Source organism: Cyprinus carpio, chromosome B4, assembly GCF_018340385.1.
Source record: "Cyprinus carpio isolate SPL01 chromosome B4, ASM1834038v1, whole genome shotgun sequence".
NCBI lineage: Eukaryota > Metazoa > Chordata > Actinopteri > Cypriniformes > Cyprinidae > Cyprinus > Cyprinus carpio.
The window spans coordinates 35,474,583-35,489,405 of NC_056600.1; the positions used below are offsets into that span (position 1 = coordinate 35,474,583).

General features: G+C 36.8%; 1 protein-coding gene across 3 annotated transcripts in view; it reads left to right on the top strand.

Annotated features, from left to right (window-relative positions):
• The first annotated feature begins 4,698 nt into the window (after window positions 1-4,698).
• Window positions 4,699-14,823, top strand: part of LOC109082913 (gastrula zinc finger protein XlCGF57.1-like) — a 29,792-nt gene continuing 19,667 nt past the window's right edge. The window contains exons 1-3 of one of the 3 annotated variants that reach the window (XM_042722537.1): window positions 4,700-4,835; window positions 5,804-5,958; window positions 10,536-11,163. In XM_042722537.1, the coding sequence (XP_042578471.1) occupies window positions 5,874-5,958; window positions 10,536-11,140 (690 nt within the window). In that variant the 5' untranslated portion in view covers window positions 4,700-4,835; window positions 5,804-5,873 and the 3' untranslated portion in view covers window positions 11,141-11,163. Of the gene's footprint in view, window positions 4,836-5,803; window positions 5,959-10,535; window positions 11,164-14,823 lie in introns of those variants that run through there. The other 2 variants (XM_042722534.1, XM_042722535.1) reach the window with 2 other exon arrangements.

Below are 14,823 nucleotides of genomic sequence, written 5' to 3' on the forward strand. Positions count from 1 at the left end.
CTGGCCCCCGCCAATATATGAGCCATATGCAGACTTTATATTCTAAATGAAATATATCAAACAATAAATAGATTACATAAAGGTTTAAATGTATTGTTTATCTGGGCTCCTGCACAAAACAACTTGCAAAAATAAAAAAAAAACACTTTCAAAGTGTTCTTCAGCTCTCTTACCAGAAAAGGCAAACGAAAGTTCAGTAGTACTTCACAAACTCCAAAAAAAATAAAATAAAAATTAAAAAAAGGGGAACCTTTTAAAGTGTTACTGGACTCTGTTTAAAGAAAAGGCACAAAAAGATTCAGTAGCACTTTACAAAATAAAAACACAAGATAAAAAATTAAACATCCGCTAACAGGCATTAGCGTTTCCTTTTAAAGGCAGTAAACGTGTGCACTGAGGTGAAGGTCTCCCTACACCGCCTCAAGTACACATTATAGGCACGATCATGGCTTACTTGAGGGTTGAGGTCGATGTATGACACCTCCAAATTGGTCCACCTGCTGTTTGAGATAGCAGGTACAACTTGGTTGGATTTTTTATACTAGCTGCTCTTCTGCTTGACCCTCGACCTCTTCCTCCTCCACTTCTGCTCTTTGTTCCTGCACAGGCACACGAGGGCAAGCTGATGTACTTACATCAACGGGTGCGTGGATTATTTTCTAAGGGACTGAGTCATGGAATTGCCAAACTTGAGACTGGATGAGCAGCAGCTGAGACAGGATCCTACGCTGCTGGAGATGATTTTGAGTGACGAGAAGCTGCCACTCCAGTTCTGCCAGCTTCTGGAAGGAGACAAAATCCCCACACAGCTGGCAGTGTTAATTTTGACAGTCATTTTTTATTTATTCTTAGTGTTTGTCTTATGACGTAAATGCTTAATAGTCTTGGTCATATCTTAGTCAGTTGAGTCTCTTTAGACCAAATCAATGAAGCTTATGAGACATTTGAATCAAGGATTGAATTTGGAAAAACTGAAATAATTTTGACAATTATCATTTTCAGGTAGAGATACAAATTAAACTCATTTTTCAGATACAGTAGGTTTACTTAACACGTATACATTTATTTAACATCTTTCGTTGATTAACATTAATGACACAAATAGATATTTAATTAGGAATGCTGTCCCTTTAAGAAGGAAGGCATGCATGTAATACTGACTCACCCACCTGTTCACGTTCACTTAATCCATAACCTACTGTATTTACGTGAGATACTCTGCACGATAGACATTTGGACTGCTGTGTGTGTATTTGAGCGCTGAGAACTGATCACGCGCTGTATATGAGAACTGAAGAAGTGGAGCGTGCGTGCGAGAGAGCACTTCTATCAGCGCGATTCCACCTATCCCACCTTCACTATCAACAATGAATTGTGAATCCCAGGAAAAACGGGACGTCTGGTCACCTTATCCCTACTCCTTCAGATGCTGAGGCCATTGTTTCAGATTCATTAGTTCATGTTTTGGTAGCCTATCCATCCACTGCAGCTGCCATACTGAGAATAGATAGCAAACGCCCGTCATCCGATTGCAATCCAGTGACAGGGACGTGCATTTTGAAAAACAAGTTTGTTGAGTTACTTAGCCTATAGGATGTATTTTGAATGTCCGGTAGTCCTCAAATAACATTATAGTCCCGTCTCGTCTTGTTAACTAAGACGTGGCATAAATTTTGTCATAGTTTTTATCATCAGATATTAGTTTTAGCTCGTCAACGAGACGTCTTAGTCACAGAAAAAATGTTTGTTAACGAATATTTTTCGGCGTTGTCTTCACTGACGAAACATAAAACATACCTCTGGGAAGATGATCTATACAGAGTTCAAGCCAGGGCATTTCATTTTCTCTGTACTTCCTCATATTTCATGAAAAGGACAGTTCCAGCTCTTCAGTTCTCTGCCGATGGAATCTCACTGGGCTGATGAAGCTCTTTGAAATTCCATTTCACTTCACAGTTCCGATTCCATTTTGAAATTCATTTTGGGCATTGATTTTACAATGGATGTTGATATGCCCACAAAACCTTATTCATCTAAATACAACAAAACTCCACTCCACATCTTCTACACTTCCAACTTAACACTTTTTTTGTGACGTTGATTTTCATTTCATGTGATATGCCACAAAGCGCTGCTGAGCTGTGTTCATGCACAAGAACACCTCACATTTTCCACACCTCCATCTTGACACTCCTTTTGGGCAGGACCTGCAACTAGGCCAGAGGCTTGTGTTATCAAAGCGGACATCTGCCACAGGTGTTGCATCCCGTTTGCGTTTCCATTGCAATTTTGCAGGTAGAGGTGAGGTACACACCCTTACGAAAAAGAAGTTTATTCAAGTGTGCTTTTAGTATACTTCTTTTAAACTAAAAATAGGAAAGTATGCTTTTAGTTTACTTTTTATGTACTTCTCAGAAATGGGCTTTATGTACTCCTCAGAAATATACTTAAAATGAAATTTAAGTATACTGACTTATACTTACAAAAAGTCTAAATATACTTGAACTTTACTTAAGTATACTTAATAAAATAAACTTGAAGTATACTACTTTTTGGTAAGGGCAGTGGTCTTCCAACTCGAGCTTTCATCTTGTGTAAACCTTCAAGGGTGTGGCCCACAGTTGTCTTGAACAGCTTGAGTGGCATCGGTTTCTCCTTCAAAGTACTGCAGTCTTGTTTGTAGAGAAGCCAGGCATTGCACACAGATAAATCCAAAACATAGTCAAAAAGAGGCAGGTACCAATGTTTTGATTTTGTTGGGCATTTGTTTAGGTGGACGAGCATGTCTGATAAGTCAATTCAACCCATGTGTTCATTGTATGTCTTTATTATGGCAGGGCAGGTGACAAAAATCTCCATGCCTTCCTCTTTGCTGTACCACTGGACTTAACCAACAGGCTCAACACCATAAGCATTGCTAATCAGAGCGACACACTCGTTGTCATTTCACTTAACAGCAATTACTCGTCCTGAAGAGCGATAGTCAGAGAACAAAATCACCACTTCCTAGTAAACTGTGGCACTAAATATCACTAAGAATATAGTAGAAGCTATTGAATATAATAATTTTCATTAGGGATGCACAGTATTATCGGACAGATGTTGGAATCGGCCGATAATGGCTTTAAATGTAAATATCGGCATCGGCCCGATATGTCTTGCTGATAAGAGGAATACGTAAACTCACATGTGTTCATGGTGTGCTAGCGATTAGATCAAGTCAGCGTTGTGGCTCATTCTTGAACCAAAGTTTTGTCTGAATGATTATTAGATTAACTCTTTTGGATCGCTAAACTTAAAAATCACAAACAAAATACAGAATGGCGCGTTTGGTGAATGATAGTGCGGAGGCACATGGCATGCAGGAAAAAAAAAGTGTAGGCTAAATCATGTGCACGATTTACTATTTCGTTCCCTCAAATTATAAATTGTGCACATGATAAACTAAACCCATTTCTGAGCTTTTGCCAATGTCTTAAGGTCAACAACTCTGATGTGTGTGTCAACCCTTCCCAGTTAGAGCAGGTAAACATGTCAGCTGTGCGGACGCTATAGTGCTGGGCTCACAATATCAGTTTCTCATTTCTAATTAATTCTTGTTTTTATGAACCAATATATTAAGGTCTGTGCTGTTTTCAGCTGATGAAAGTCAATTTTATAACAAATCTAAAACAATAAACATAGTTTTGACTTTTTTTGTGATGTGACATTGCCTGAGGTGCCTTAAAAACAACTTTGTTTTTATTTGAGTGCTGAACAAATAGCCATACATGTTATGCCTTGGTGGTCTTTGCTTTGTCTTCATGGCTGTCTGTGAACAAATCCATCAATAAGATGCTTTTAACCTCCAGTGAAAAAGACATCTTGTCTGTGGGTTGGATGCGAGAGACAACAGCGGATGGACTGTTTTCAATGGAAGAAGCGTTATTATGGATTATGAACTCATATTTTAGAAGTGACTTGGAAGTCATATTTTGGAATCCATCTTGATGGATTTGTTTAAGCTTTTGTCTTCTCCAGATGACCAACTATAGACTTGAGTATTATTGATAATTTTTAATCATCTTATCAGACTCTCATACTCTCATTCTGACGGCACCCATTCACTGCAGAGGATCCTCTGCTGAGCAAGAAATAAACTCAAAGATTTTGGATGGCCTGAGGGTACATTGTCAGCAATTCCTTTGAGCTGCTTAAAAAACGTAACAAGTAAAACATGAAGGATATTAGAATAAGATGTGATTATGAATTATTATCTGTGTATACTGTCTGTATTGTGTTGTACTGTAAAAGCCTGCAATTAACAGATTTTACTAAGGGATGTCGTGTTAAAGAGACACAATAGTGGACTAGTGGATAATAGAGGGATTTTGTCATCCTTTTCACCTTACCCAAATAATTCGCAAATGGAAATCTAGATATGAGGTCCAGATTTCTGTGCACTCGAACATCCTTTGGAAGATGGGTTAACCCATGAACACTGTAAGTAACAAATTCAGGACCAAACTATTCACTGAAATTTGTCACAAAACACCATGGTATTTCCTATAAATTACTATAGTATTTTTCCATTGGGAAACACATTGAAGGTCTGTCTTTAAGACAGAATCTCACCTTCTTTCTTAAAGTTTTCAACACAGCATTGGATAATATTTGTTTGAATATGTATTTCACCAATAAATCAACTCTGAAATCCTCTGGCACTTAAATGAGCATTTTTGTAGTTCAGACAGCGGCGTGCTAACAGGACTTTTATTTTGGTGTTGCGGTGTGACGTCATAGGACTGCGCCCGTGCGCCGATCTCCTGCGTCTGTTGAGGTTCGCCTGAAGAAAGGTTTGTGGTCTTTTAAGCATTTGGAAGCGTTTAAATCGATGCAAAACGTAAAGGAAATTTCATAATTTTTTACAAACAACGTAAAATGGTTTAATTATGGATGAAGTAAACATTGTGACACTTTATCTGATATTAAAAACGGTATTTTACGAGTAAACAGCGCTCGTACATGAGTAAGGTTAGCAGAGAAGCTGCGTCTCATTTTATCTTGAAGAGCAGTTCCTTTATGAAACAAAACAGTTAGAATACTTCCCAATGATTCAGTTAACAAAAACAAAACAAAATTAATTACTCAGTGATTCGATAGTAAGTATTAAATGTGCAGATAATAATAAAAATAACAACAACATTATTAGTGTTGTCAACTTCAGAAAAGGACAATAAGGGACGCTACCTTTTCCCACTATGCTTAACCTTGGCTTAATATTTTAGCTATAAAATTGTATTTATCTGATCATTATGATGTGTTTTGGCTGCTTTGATTTTTAAATTTTATTAAATGCTTATTTCAGATATGAAATTATGTTTGTTTATGAAAATTTAAGCATTAGAGTAATCTCTCTGCTGGTCATGACTCAGAAACATCTTTAACATTTTAATTAGTTTACATGGTTATGAAAATAAAACTGAAAAATAACCTGCAGGGAATGATCTGGGAAGGCTCCTAGAATGGTTTTCAGTTGATTCTTAAAATTAACCAGAAGTAAACGATCAGGGATCATTCTGTGTTTGTTGGGTCTGCTGTATTACTGCAAATATGGGAAAACTGCATTCATAAAAGTATCATACAGAAGAGTTGGCAACCCTAATCTAAAACCAAATGCAAAACATGCTGGTGTTTTTTAATTAGGTGATTTAAGGCCATTAACTCACTTAGCAGTGCAGTAACTAGGGAGCAGAATGAGACGCACACAGAGATGTAGTTTGCATTTATTATTGGTTTTCTTAATTTTTCTGATCTTAAACAGGACAAAGTGTCCAAACACACAGAAAAACTCCTGCTGAGGTGACTGAGATCCACGTGACCCTGTTATAAAGATGGAGTTTATTAAAGAGGAGAGTGAAGACATAAGGATTGAAGAAATATTCAGTCTGAAACATGAAGATGCTGAGGAACAAACAGGTTGGTTTTCATTCATTCGTTTCATGATCAATCATCGCTGTTACACATCCCTACTCAATAAATAACTGCATACACACAAAACCACTGAAACCGACTCAAAACAATGTAATATACATGCCAGACCAGTATTTGGTGCTGTAATTCTGCCACAGAGATACAGTAAAAATGGATCAGATCAATCACGGATTGGATGTCTGTCTGTCTTCAAGCCACGTTTTGCGTAGCGGGTCTGCATTTAGACTTCAAAAAAAAAGCTGGTAGGTTTTGTTTCAATTAAAGTGACGGCACACTTTTGATGGACAAAATAAACATGATTTCACACAAAACGTGCTAAAAATGCACATAATAAGCATGTCTAGTGTGTAACTTACAATGGAGTATATACATAAGAAATTCATTATTCATTCATTATTAACACAGCTTCTGTAAATATTGCACACATGTTCATTTACGATTGACTTGAAAAACTTATGCCTTTTATTTTCAGTTCCACAGTTACAGAAACGGAGCTATAGACACAATAAATGATCATGAAACACACTGACATCTTAAACATTCGGGCTAATAATAATAATATAAACACTCAGCGTGTTCACCTCGGTTAAAACATACCTTTTCATTTTTTTTAAATGAATCTCTGTGAACAAATAATGACTTAAACATAATATTCTCACTTAGAAATTAGTTCAGATAGAATGAATAATTATATTGCTCCAGGTCTTCAGTTCCATAAACAGACAACAAGGTACAAGTGACAAACAAGACGAACACGGACACAAAACAATCGTATAAATCATATTGACAGCTTCTAAGAAAAATATTAAGATTTAAATTACGATTGGCAAGAGACACAGCCTACTTCTTTTATGGAGCTCTACATAAATACATTTTGACTTTTTTTTACTCAGCCTAATGATTATATCCAACAAATTATTCATATTTCTCCCAATTAGTTATAAAAACAGAGCGTAATCACAAGTAATTTACATAAAGAATAGGTATTGACAGCTTCTATAAGAAATGGACATGGAGATTATGGACACACGCTGAGCTGTAACTTGGTTAATAGCACATATCTGGGTAAGCGCTTATGGGTAAAAGTATATGTTATAAAAATAAAAACTATAAACAGCATGTTCTATATTTGAGTCTGACTGAAACGACATGATATGAGCAGTTTTTGTTGTTTACCATTGTGCATTTTAAACAGCGATAACTGGATACTTTTGTCCATGTTAGGGATTTCATGGAGAGTCAGTGGTATTACTTCTGCTATGCATATGTGGAGTTTTTGCACAAGGGCGACCTCCAGCTTCCAGTATGAATTAAACAACTATTACTTTGTGTGTACTCTGTAATGCTCACAACACCCTATTTTGGGTAAAAATAGGAAAGATTATAATTTTCTTTAAAAAAAACAGGATTCTCTGAATTATCATCTTTGATGTCATTACAGCAGTAAATACCAGAAATATTGTGATGTTTTTCAGCCCATATCGCCCATACCTAATTCAAACATCCTTATCCTGTGTTGGGAAGTACTTTGGAAGTGTAAAGGGTTACGGATTAGAAGTTACCATGTATAAAATATTAAGTAGTGTAACAATTTAAATTACTTTATTAAAGTAAATGTAACAGATTACATTTGATTTACTTTTCTTCTATTGAATATTTTTTTTTTTTAAACATGTAAACCAGGCAGGGTTAATCTTCTTTTAAAATTCATCACTTGAATTAAGATTATAATAATTTAACTTTTTATCTGTGAAACACTTTATTGAGCCTTTTCTTTTAAACGTGCAATGAAAGATTTCTTTCAAAAAAGCTGCTGGATATTGCTCTAATGATGATGTTCCTCATGGTCAGTATATACAAACCCGATTCCAAAAAAGTTGGGACACTGTACAAATTGTGAGTAAAAAAGGAATGGAATAATTTACAAATCTCATAAACTTATATTTTATTCACAATAGAATATAGATAACATATCAAATGTTGAAAGTGAGACATTTTGAAATGTCATGCCAAATATTGGCTCATTTTGGATTTCATGAAAGCTACACATTCCAAAAAAAGTTGGGACAGGTAGCAATAAGAGGCCGGAAAAGTTAAATGTACATATAAAGAACAGCTGGAGGACCAATTTGCAACTTATTAGGTCAATTGGCAACATGATTGGGTATAAAAAGAGCCTCTCAGAGTGACAGTGTCTCTCAGAAGTCAAGATGGGCAGAGGATCACTTATTCTCCCAATGCTGCGGTGAAAAATAGTGGAGCAATATCAGAAAGAAGTTTCTCAGGGAAAAATTGCAGAGAGTTTGAAGTTATCATCTTCTACAGTGCATAATATCATCCAAAGATTCAGAGAATCTGGAACAATCTCTGTGCATAAGGGTCAAGGCCGGAAAAACCATACTGGATGCCCGTGATCTTCGGGCCCCTAGACAGCACTGCATCACATACAGGAATGCTACTGTAATGGAAATCACAATATGGGCTCAGGAATATGTCCAGAAAACATTGTCGGTGAACACAATCCACCATGCCATTCGCCGTTGCCGGCTAAAACTCTATAGGTCAAAAAAGAAGCCATATCTAAACATGATCCAGAAGCGCAGGCGTTTTCTCTGGGCCAAGGCTCATTTAAAATGGACTGTGGCAAAGTGGAAAACTGTTCTGTGGTCAGACGAATCAAATTTGAAGTTCTTTTTGGAAAACTGGGACACCATATCATCCGGACTAAAAAGGACAAGGACAACCCAAGTTGTTACCAGCGCTCAGTTCAGAAGCCTGCATCTCTGATGGTATGGGGTTGCATAAGTGCATGTGGCATGGGCAGCTTACACATCTGGAAAGGCACCATCAATGCTGAAATGTATATCCAAGTTCTAGAACAACATATGCTCCCATCCAGACGTCGTCTCTTTCAGGGAAGACCTTGCATTTTCCAAACATGACAATGCCAGACCACATACTGCATCAGTTACAACATCATGGCTGCGGAGAAGAAGGATCCAGGTACTGAAATGGCCAGCCTGCAGTCCAGATATTTCACTCATAGAAAACATTTGGCGCATCATAAAGAGGAAGATGTGACAAAGAGAGACCTAAGACAGTTGAGCAACTAGAAGCCTGTATTAGACAAGAATGGGACAACATTCCTATTCCTAAACTTGAGCAACTTGTCTCCTCAGTCCCCAGACGTTTGCAGACTGTTATAAAAAGAAGAGGGGATGCCACACAGTGGTAAACATGGCCTTGTCCAAACTTTTTTGAGATGTTGATGCCATGAAATTTAAAATCAACTTATTTTTCCCTTAAAATGATACATTTTCTCAGTTTAAACATTTGATATGTCATCTATGTTGTATTGTGAATAAAATATTGAAATTTGAAACTTCCACATCATTGCATTTTGTTTTAATTCACAATTTGTACAGTGTCCCAACTTTTTTGGAATTGGGTTTGTACTAGGAGAAAAGCTGAGTACCTAATACTGAGCCCTGATGCACTCCATACTTGTGTTTGATGAAATGTCTGTTTGTTTACATAAGGTATTAGTAGTCAGATAGATTTAAGACTTAAACTATGCTAGTGCTTATTGATAAATTTAAATGTAATTTTAAACATGAATGGCAGATTCAGTATTGGTCTGTAACAGTGGTTTTCAATCTTAAGGTGTACTCACACTAGGCGTTTTGAACTGTGCCTGAGCGCGTTTGACTCCCAAAGCCCAGTTCGTTTGACTAGTGTGGACGCGGTTCGTTTAGCCAGCCAGGGCACAGTTCGGTTGGGTTCGGTACGCATGCAGTGTGAGCGCTAACTGCGCCTGAGCATGAAACAGATACTATTTTGTGTCATCATTACGACCCACAAACAATATTCTATTACTACTACTACACTACGCTTTTGAATAAATTTAATTCAATCAAGTATTATTTAGGTTTATAATGGCTCTGGTTCTTACCTTATTGATGAAAAGGAAATGTAGTTTGCAAGTAAAGCTCTTGTAAAGCTGCAAATAATTTCATTAACCTCAGCTGTCTCCGTAATAATTTTCTGATATATACAAGTGAAAATCAATGCACGGCATAAATGATAAATTAATAATTATTAATTATTTGGAAGAATATTAGCAAAGTGGTTTTCTGATGTAAGCGTGCTCCAGCCCGGAAAGTTTAGTGCAAGTGTGAGTGCAGGCCAGCGGGGGAGTGGGAGGGGGGATAATCGTGCTCGGGCTCGGTTCAAGGCAACTGTGCGTAGCGTGAGTGCACCCTTAGTCCTTGGGACCCACCACGCTGCACATTTTTTAAATTATTTTTTTTATGTTTCCCTTATCTGATACACTTTCATGGAGTTCATGGAGCTCTCACTTAATGAGCTTGTGATCTGAATCAGGTGTGTCAAAATGGAGACATAAAATGAGCGGAGCAGTGGGTCCGTGACTGGTCTATAATATCCCAGATCTGTTGGAAAATGTTGGTTTTGATGTTTTAATACTTTTATCTTGGTTTTGATGTCTGTTGCTTTAAGCCATTAAAGTGCCACTAACCTGTATTTGTCTTTTTTCACTTTAGACCTGATGGCGCTGAAAGAAGAGAGGCAAGAACCGACAACGATAGAAGAGAAGGATCAATATGAGAGACTTAACTTCATAACTGTGGAAACATCTATGCAGTCTGAAACATCTTCATCACAAAAAAATGTTCAGAAGACTGAATCCAACAGTTGCTTCACCTGCCATCAATGTGGAAAGAGATTCAAACAAAAATATACCCTTCAAATGCACATGAACGTTCATACTGGAGAGAGGCCTTTCAAATGCCACGAGTGTGGAAAGAGATTCTCACGTAAAGAAGGCCTTAAAAGCCACATGAACAGTCACACTGGAATGAAGCCTTTCATATGCCAACTGTGTGGAGCATGTTTAGCACATAAACAAAGCCTTAATGCCCACATGAAACGTCACACTGGAGAGAAGCCATTCACATGTGATCAGTGTGGAATGAGTTTCATACAAAAAGTATCCTTTGATTATCACACGAAGAGAGAATACTCAGGAGAGAACGGTTTTACATGTAATCGGTGTGGAGAGAGTTTCAGTTGTAGAGGAAAACCTCAAAAATCATACAAGACTTCACACTGGAGAGAATCCTTTTACCTGCAGTGTGTGTGGGCATAGCTTCACATATAAAGCACACTTTGATACCCACATGAGAATACACACTGGAGAGAAGCCTTTTACCTGCAAACTGTGTGGTAAGAGCTTCTCACGCAACGGATCTCTTAAGAGTCACATGGTCGTTCACACTGGAGAGAAGCCGTTTCCATGTGATCAGTGTGGAAAGTGTTTCAGACATAAATCAACCCTTGATTCACACATGAAGTGTCACACTGGAGAGAGTCCTTACATCTGCAAATTTTGTGGGAAGAGCTTCTCAAGTAAATCAACCCTTAATGCCCACATGAGAAATCACACAGGAGAGAGGCCTTTCAAGTGCAAACTGTGTGAGAGGAGCTTCAAACAAAAGGGAAATCTTAAGATTCACATGACAGTTCACTCAGGAGAGAAGCCTTTTGTGTGTTCTCAGTGTGGAAAATGTTATGCACGTGAAACAGACCTTACTTACCACATGAGGATTCACTCACAAGAGTATAATTGTCATCAGTGTGGACAGAGATTCCCAGACAAGAGACGCCTTAGCTGGCATGAAAAAGTTCATTCTCGAGAGTCTTTCACGTGCCATGAGTGTGGAAAGAGCTTCAGATTTAAAGGAAAATTTAAGGTTCACATGAGAATCCACTCCGGAGAGAAACCTTTCACCTGCACTCACTGTGGAAAGAGTTTCAATCAGAAAATAACCCTTCAGATTCACACAAGGCTTCACACTGGAGAAAAAACCTTTCACGTGTCTTCAGTGTAAGAGGAGCTTCACATATCAAAGAGACCTGACACGTCATGTGCAAGCACATTCTGGAAAGAAACTGCAGTGCTCTGCGAGTAGAAAGAGGCTTAGAAAAAGGAGCAGTTTGAAAGATCAAAAGCACGATCGCTCTGGAGGAAGGCAGTTTAATTGTGATCAGTGTAATAAAACATTTCTTTTGCCATCACACTTACAAATACACCTGAGAAGTCATGCAGATGTGAAACCATATTTGTGTTCTTCGTGTGGAAAGCGTTTTAAATGGCTCAGTAGCTACAAATGGCACCAGAAAATACGTATCTGTGTGAAACTAAAGCTACGTTCTCACCGCAGCCGAAAGTGACCCAAATCTGATCATCCACCTTCATGACTATTTGCGTTCTTCTCCTCTAGACTGTTCTGTATGTGACCATCTGCTTTGCTATAATTCAGTATAATTCTATTTTGCTTTGTCGCAAGACATCTTTGCGAATATGAAATTCATATTAGAAGCTTTACAGATTTTTACATTCACAAATTAAAAAAAATAAACATCATTATTGTGTTATTATTTTTAGATTAAATAATTGTAAAGTTCCTTAGTTATGAAACTCAATTATAAATGCAGAAAATAATATCATTATCCAGTTTAATTCAGTTCTATCTTCTGAAGGCCTATTTTACACCTGATCACTTCATGCATTTTCTCTGTTTGGATATCGATCAGATTTTTTAAAACCGTTCCATTTACACTTGGCCATAAATGCGTCTTCACAAAATGGATCTATCCAATCTTCAGTTCCCGTACTATATGCAAATTTAACAGATTTCATGAAAGAAATGTGCTGCATTTATTTATCATCAGCTAATTTCAAGATCAAAGATGGCAATAAAAGTTTAGCCACTTTTAATGAAAATGATTGTGTGTTAAGCATCTGCAATGTACTTTCAGGTTCATTTGTTAATTTCACTCTACTGATCTGTGATTCTGCATGTTGCATCAAACTCTTTTTAGTCCCAAATAATATGGATTCCGTTTTACCTAAATACAACATCAATTTATTTTGAGAAAGCCAATGTTTTACCTTACAAAGCTCCTTAACTAAATTCACTTGTATCCTACCAACCTCCTTGTCTGTTTTTATATGCTGATGATTCAGCTTTATTAATGTCAAATTACAATCACAGTAATCACTGCTTGCATGTCATTAATATATAAAATAAAAGAGGGTCTGAAACACTTCCCTGAGGGACTCAATTGTTTTCCCTGCAAGAACCCCATCAATTTAAGATTTCAGACAGGATATCACTTTACAACTTGTTTAAAAGTACTGAATGATTTTCTTACTTACTCATACATCTCTTTATACACAGTCTTTTCTAAAATGTTTTAGGCCACACTAAAAATGGAGATTGGATGGTAATTTCCAGGATCATGTCTATTTCCTTTTTTGAATAATGGAATTATTTTGGGTAACTTCGTATCAAAAGGAACTATACCATTTTCCAAGGAAAGATTAACAATAAATGTAATAGTTGGAGCTATAATGTCTGCAGGAATATTGGTCCTTCCCAGTTAACTTAGACACTTGAATCTCTTTTAGCATTTTAGTATTTTAATCTACATTAACTTTAGTAAAAGAAAACAAATTTGCAACATCCTTGTTTTAAATAAAAGTACATAAAAAAAATAAACACTAAAAAATCCCCACTACAAATGAAAAAAAAACAAAAAAAAATTTTCACTATTTTAAATTTGTTAGCAAATGTATATTTATCAAATTCTATCTTACCATCAATATCTAAACTTGGGCTGTCATGATATTAGATTTTTCACAGAACTGTTATTGTGGCCAAAAGAATTTATGATATTGACTCTGGATTTCTCTGTCTTCTTTGAAGCTCCTTAAGAAATAACAAGAGAAAGTTAAGTTCAATAGTATATTAAATAATTATTATCATCAAAACATACTTTAACCTGTTTACTTGCGAACCCGTATTTTAAGCTCTTTAACCTATAGTTGCGCTGGTGCCAATGAAGTCATGCAGGCAATGTGCTGCTAATTCAGTTTTGATGTGCGCAGATAGTGCATTAACTGCATGGCACTGCGACAAACTTTGGTTTAATAATGTAATAGATTTGAACAAAGAAATCAAGTGCTACGCACAGGCAGTATTGGCCATGACTTGATTGCGAATACAAATATAAAAAAATATAAGACAAGTAAAAAGATAATGCGCTACTTATTAAAAGAATCATCCCTTTATTTAAATATACAAACACACACAAAAAAATGCTGTTAACAGGTTAATGTAACATTTCCCATTCCATGATTAGTAAAAAAATTGCAACTTACTCTGTATAAAATACTGCATGGTTCTTCTTGGAGTAGCTGCGAGCACTGTGTCGTCATCTTGTTTGACAGGTGTCAGCGTTAAGGCACAATACTGACACCTGGAAGTTCAACCAGGTACTGTCACTGTAGAATTTGTGTGTTGTGTTATATGAGTCCTATTAATTTTAAATATTGTGGTTATCGCCAATACCGGTATATCGACACACCCTAAATTAACACCGTGATATTCAAAGCATAAACTATTAACACTATCATCATCAATATTGCGACACCCCTAGTACATATACTCCAGTTGCATTCAATTATGTCTACTTACCTACTACATAGTAGGAGAAAACAGTAAGTGAAGAAAGAAATTCGTTCGAAACCTCAGTATTCATTAAAGAGTAGGTGAGAAATCCCCGGATGTCCTACTGCTTCAGCCCAGGCTCTGGAGTGTTCATCGATGGATACTTTTCTGTCCCAAATCACTGTTCACAGGCTTGCTGTGCTTTTGACCGTATTTTGGCGAAAGAACAACAAACAAACAAAAACAAACAAACAAAAAAAAAAGTACCAAAAGTGTAAGCGTTGAAAATTTGGAAGTTAGAAGAATGGTGATCATA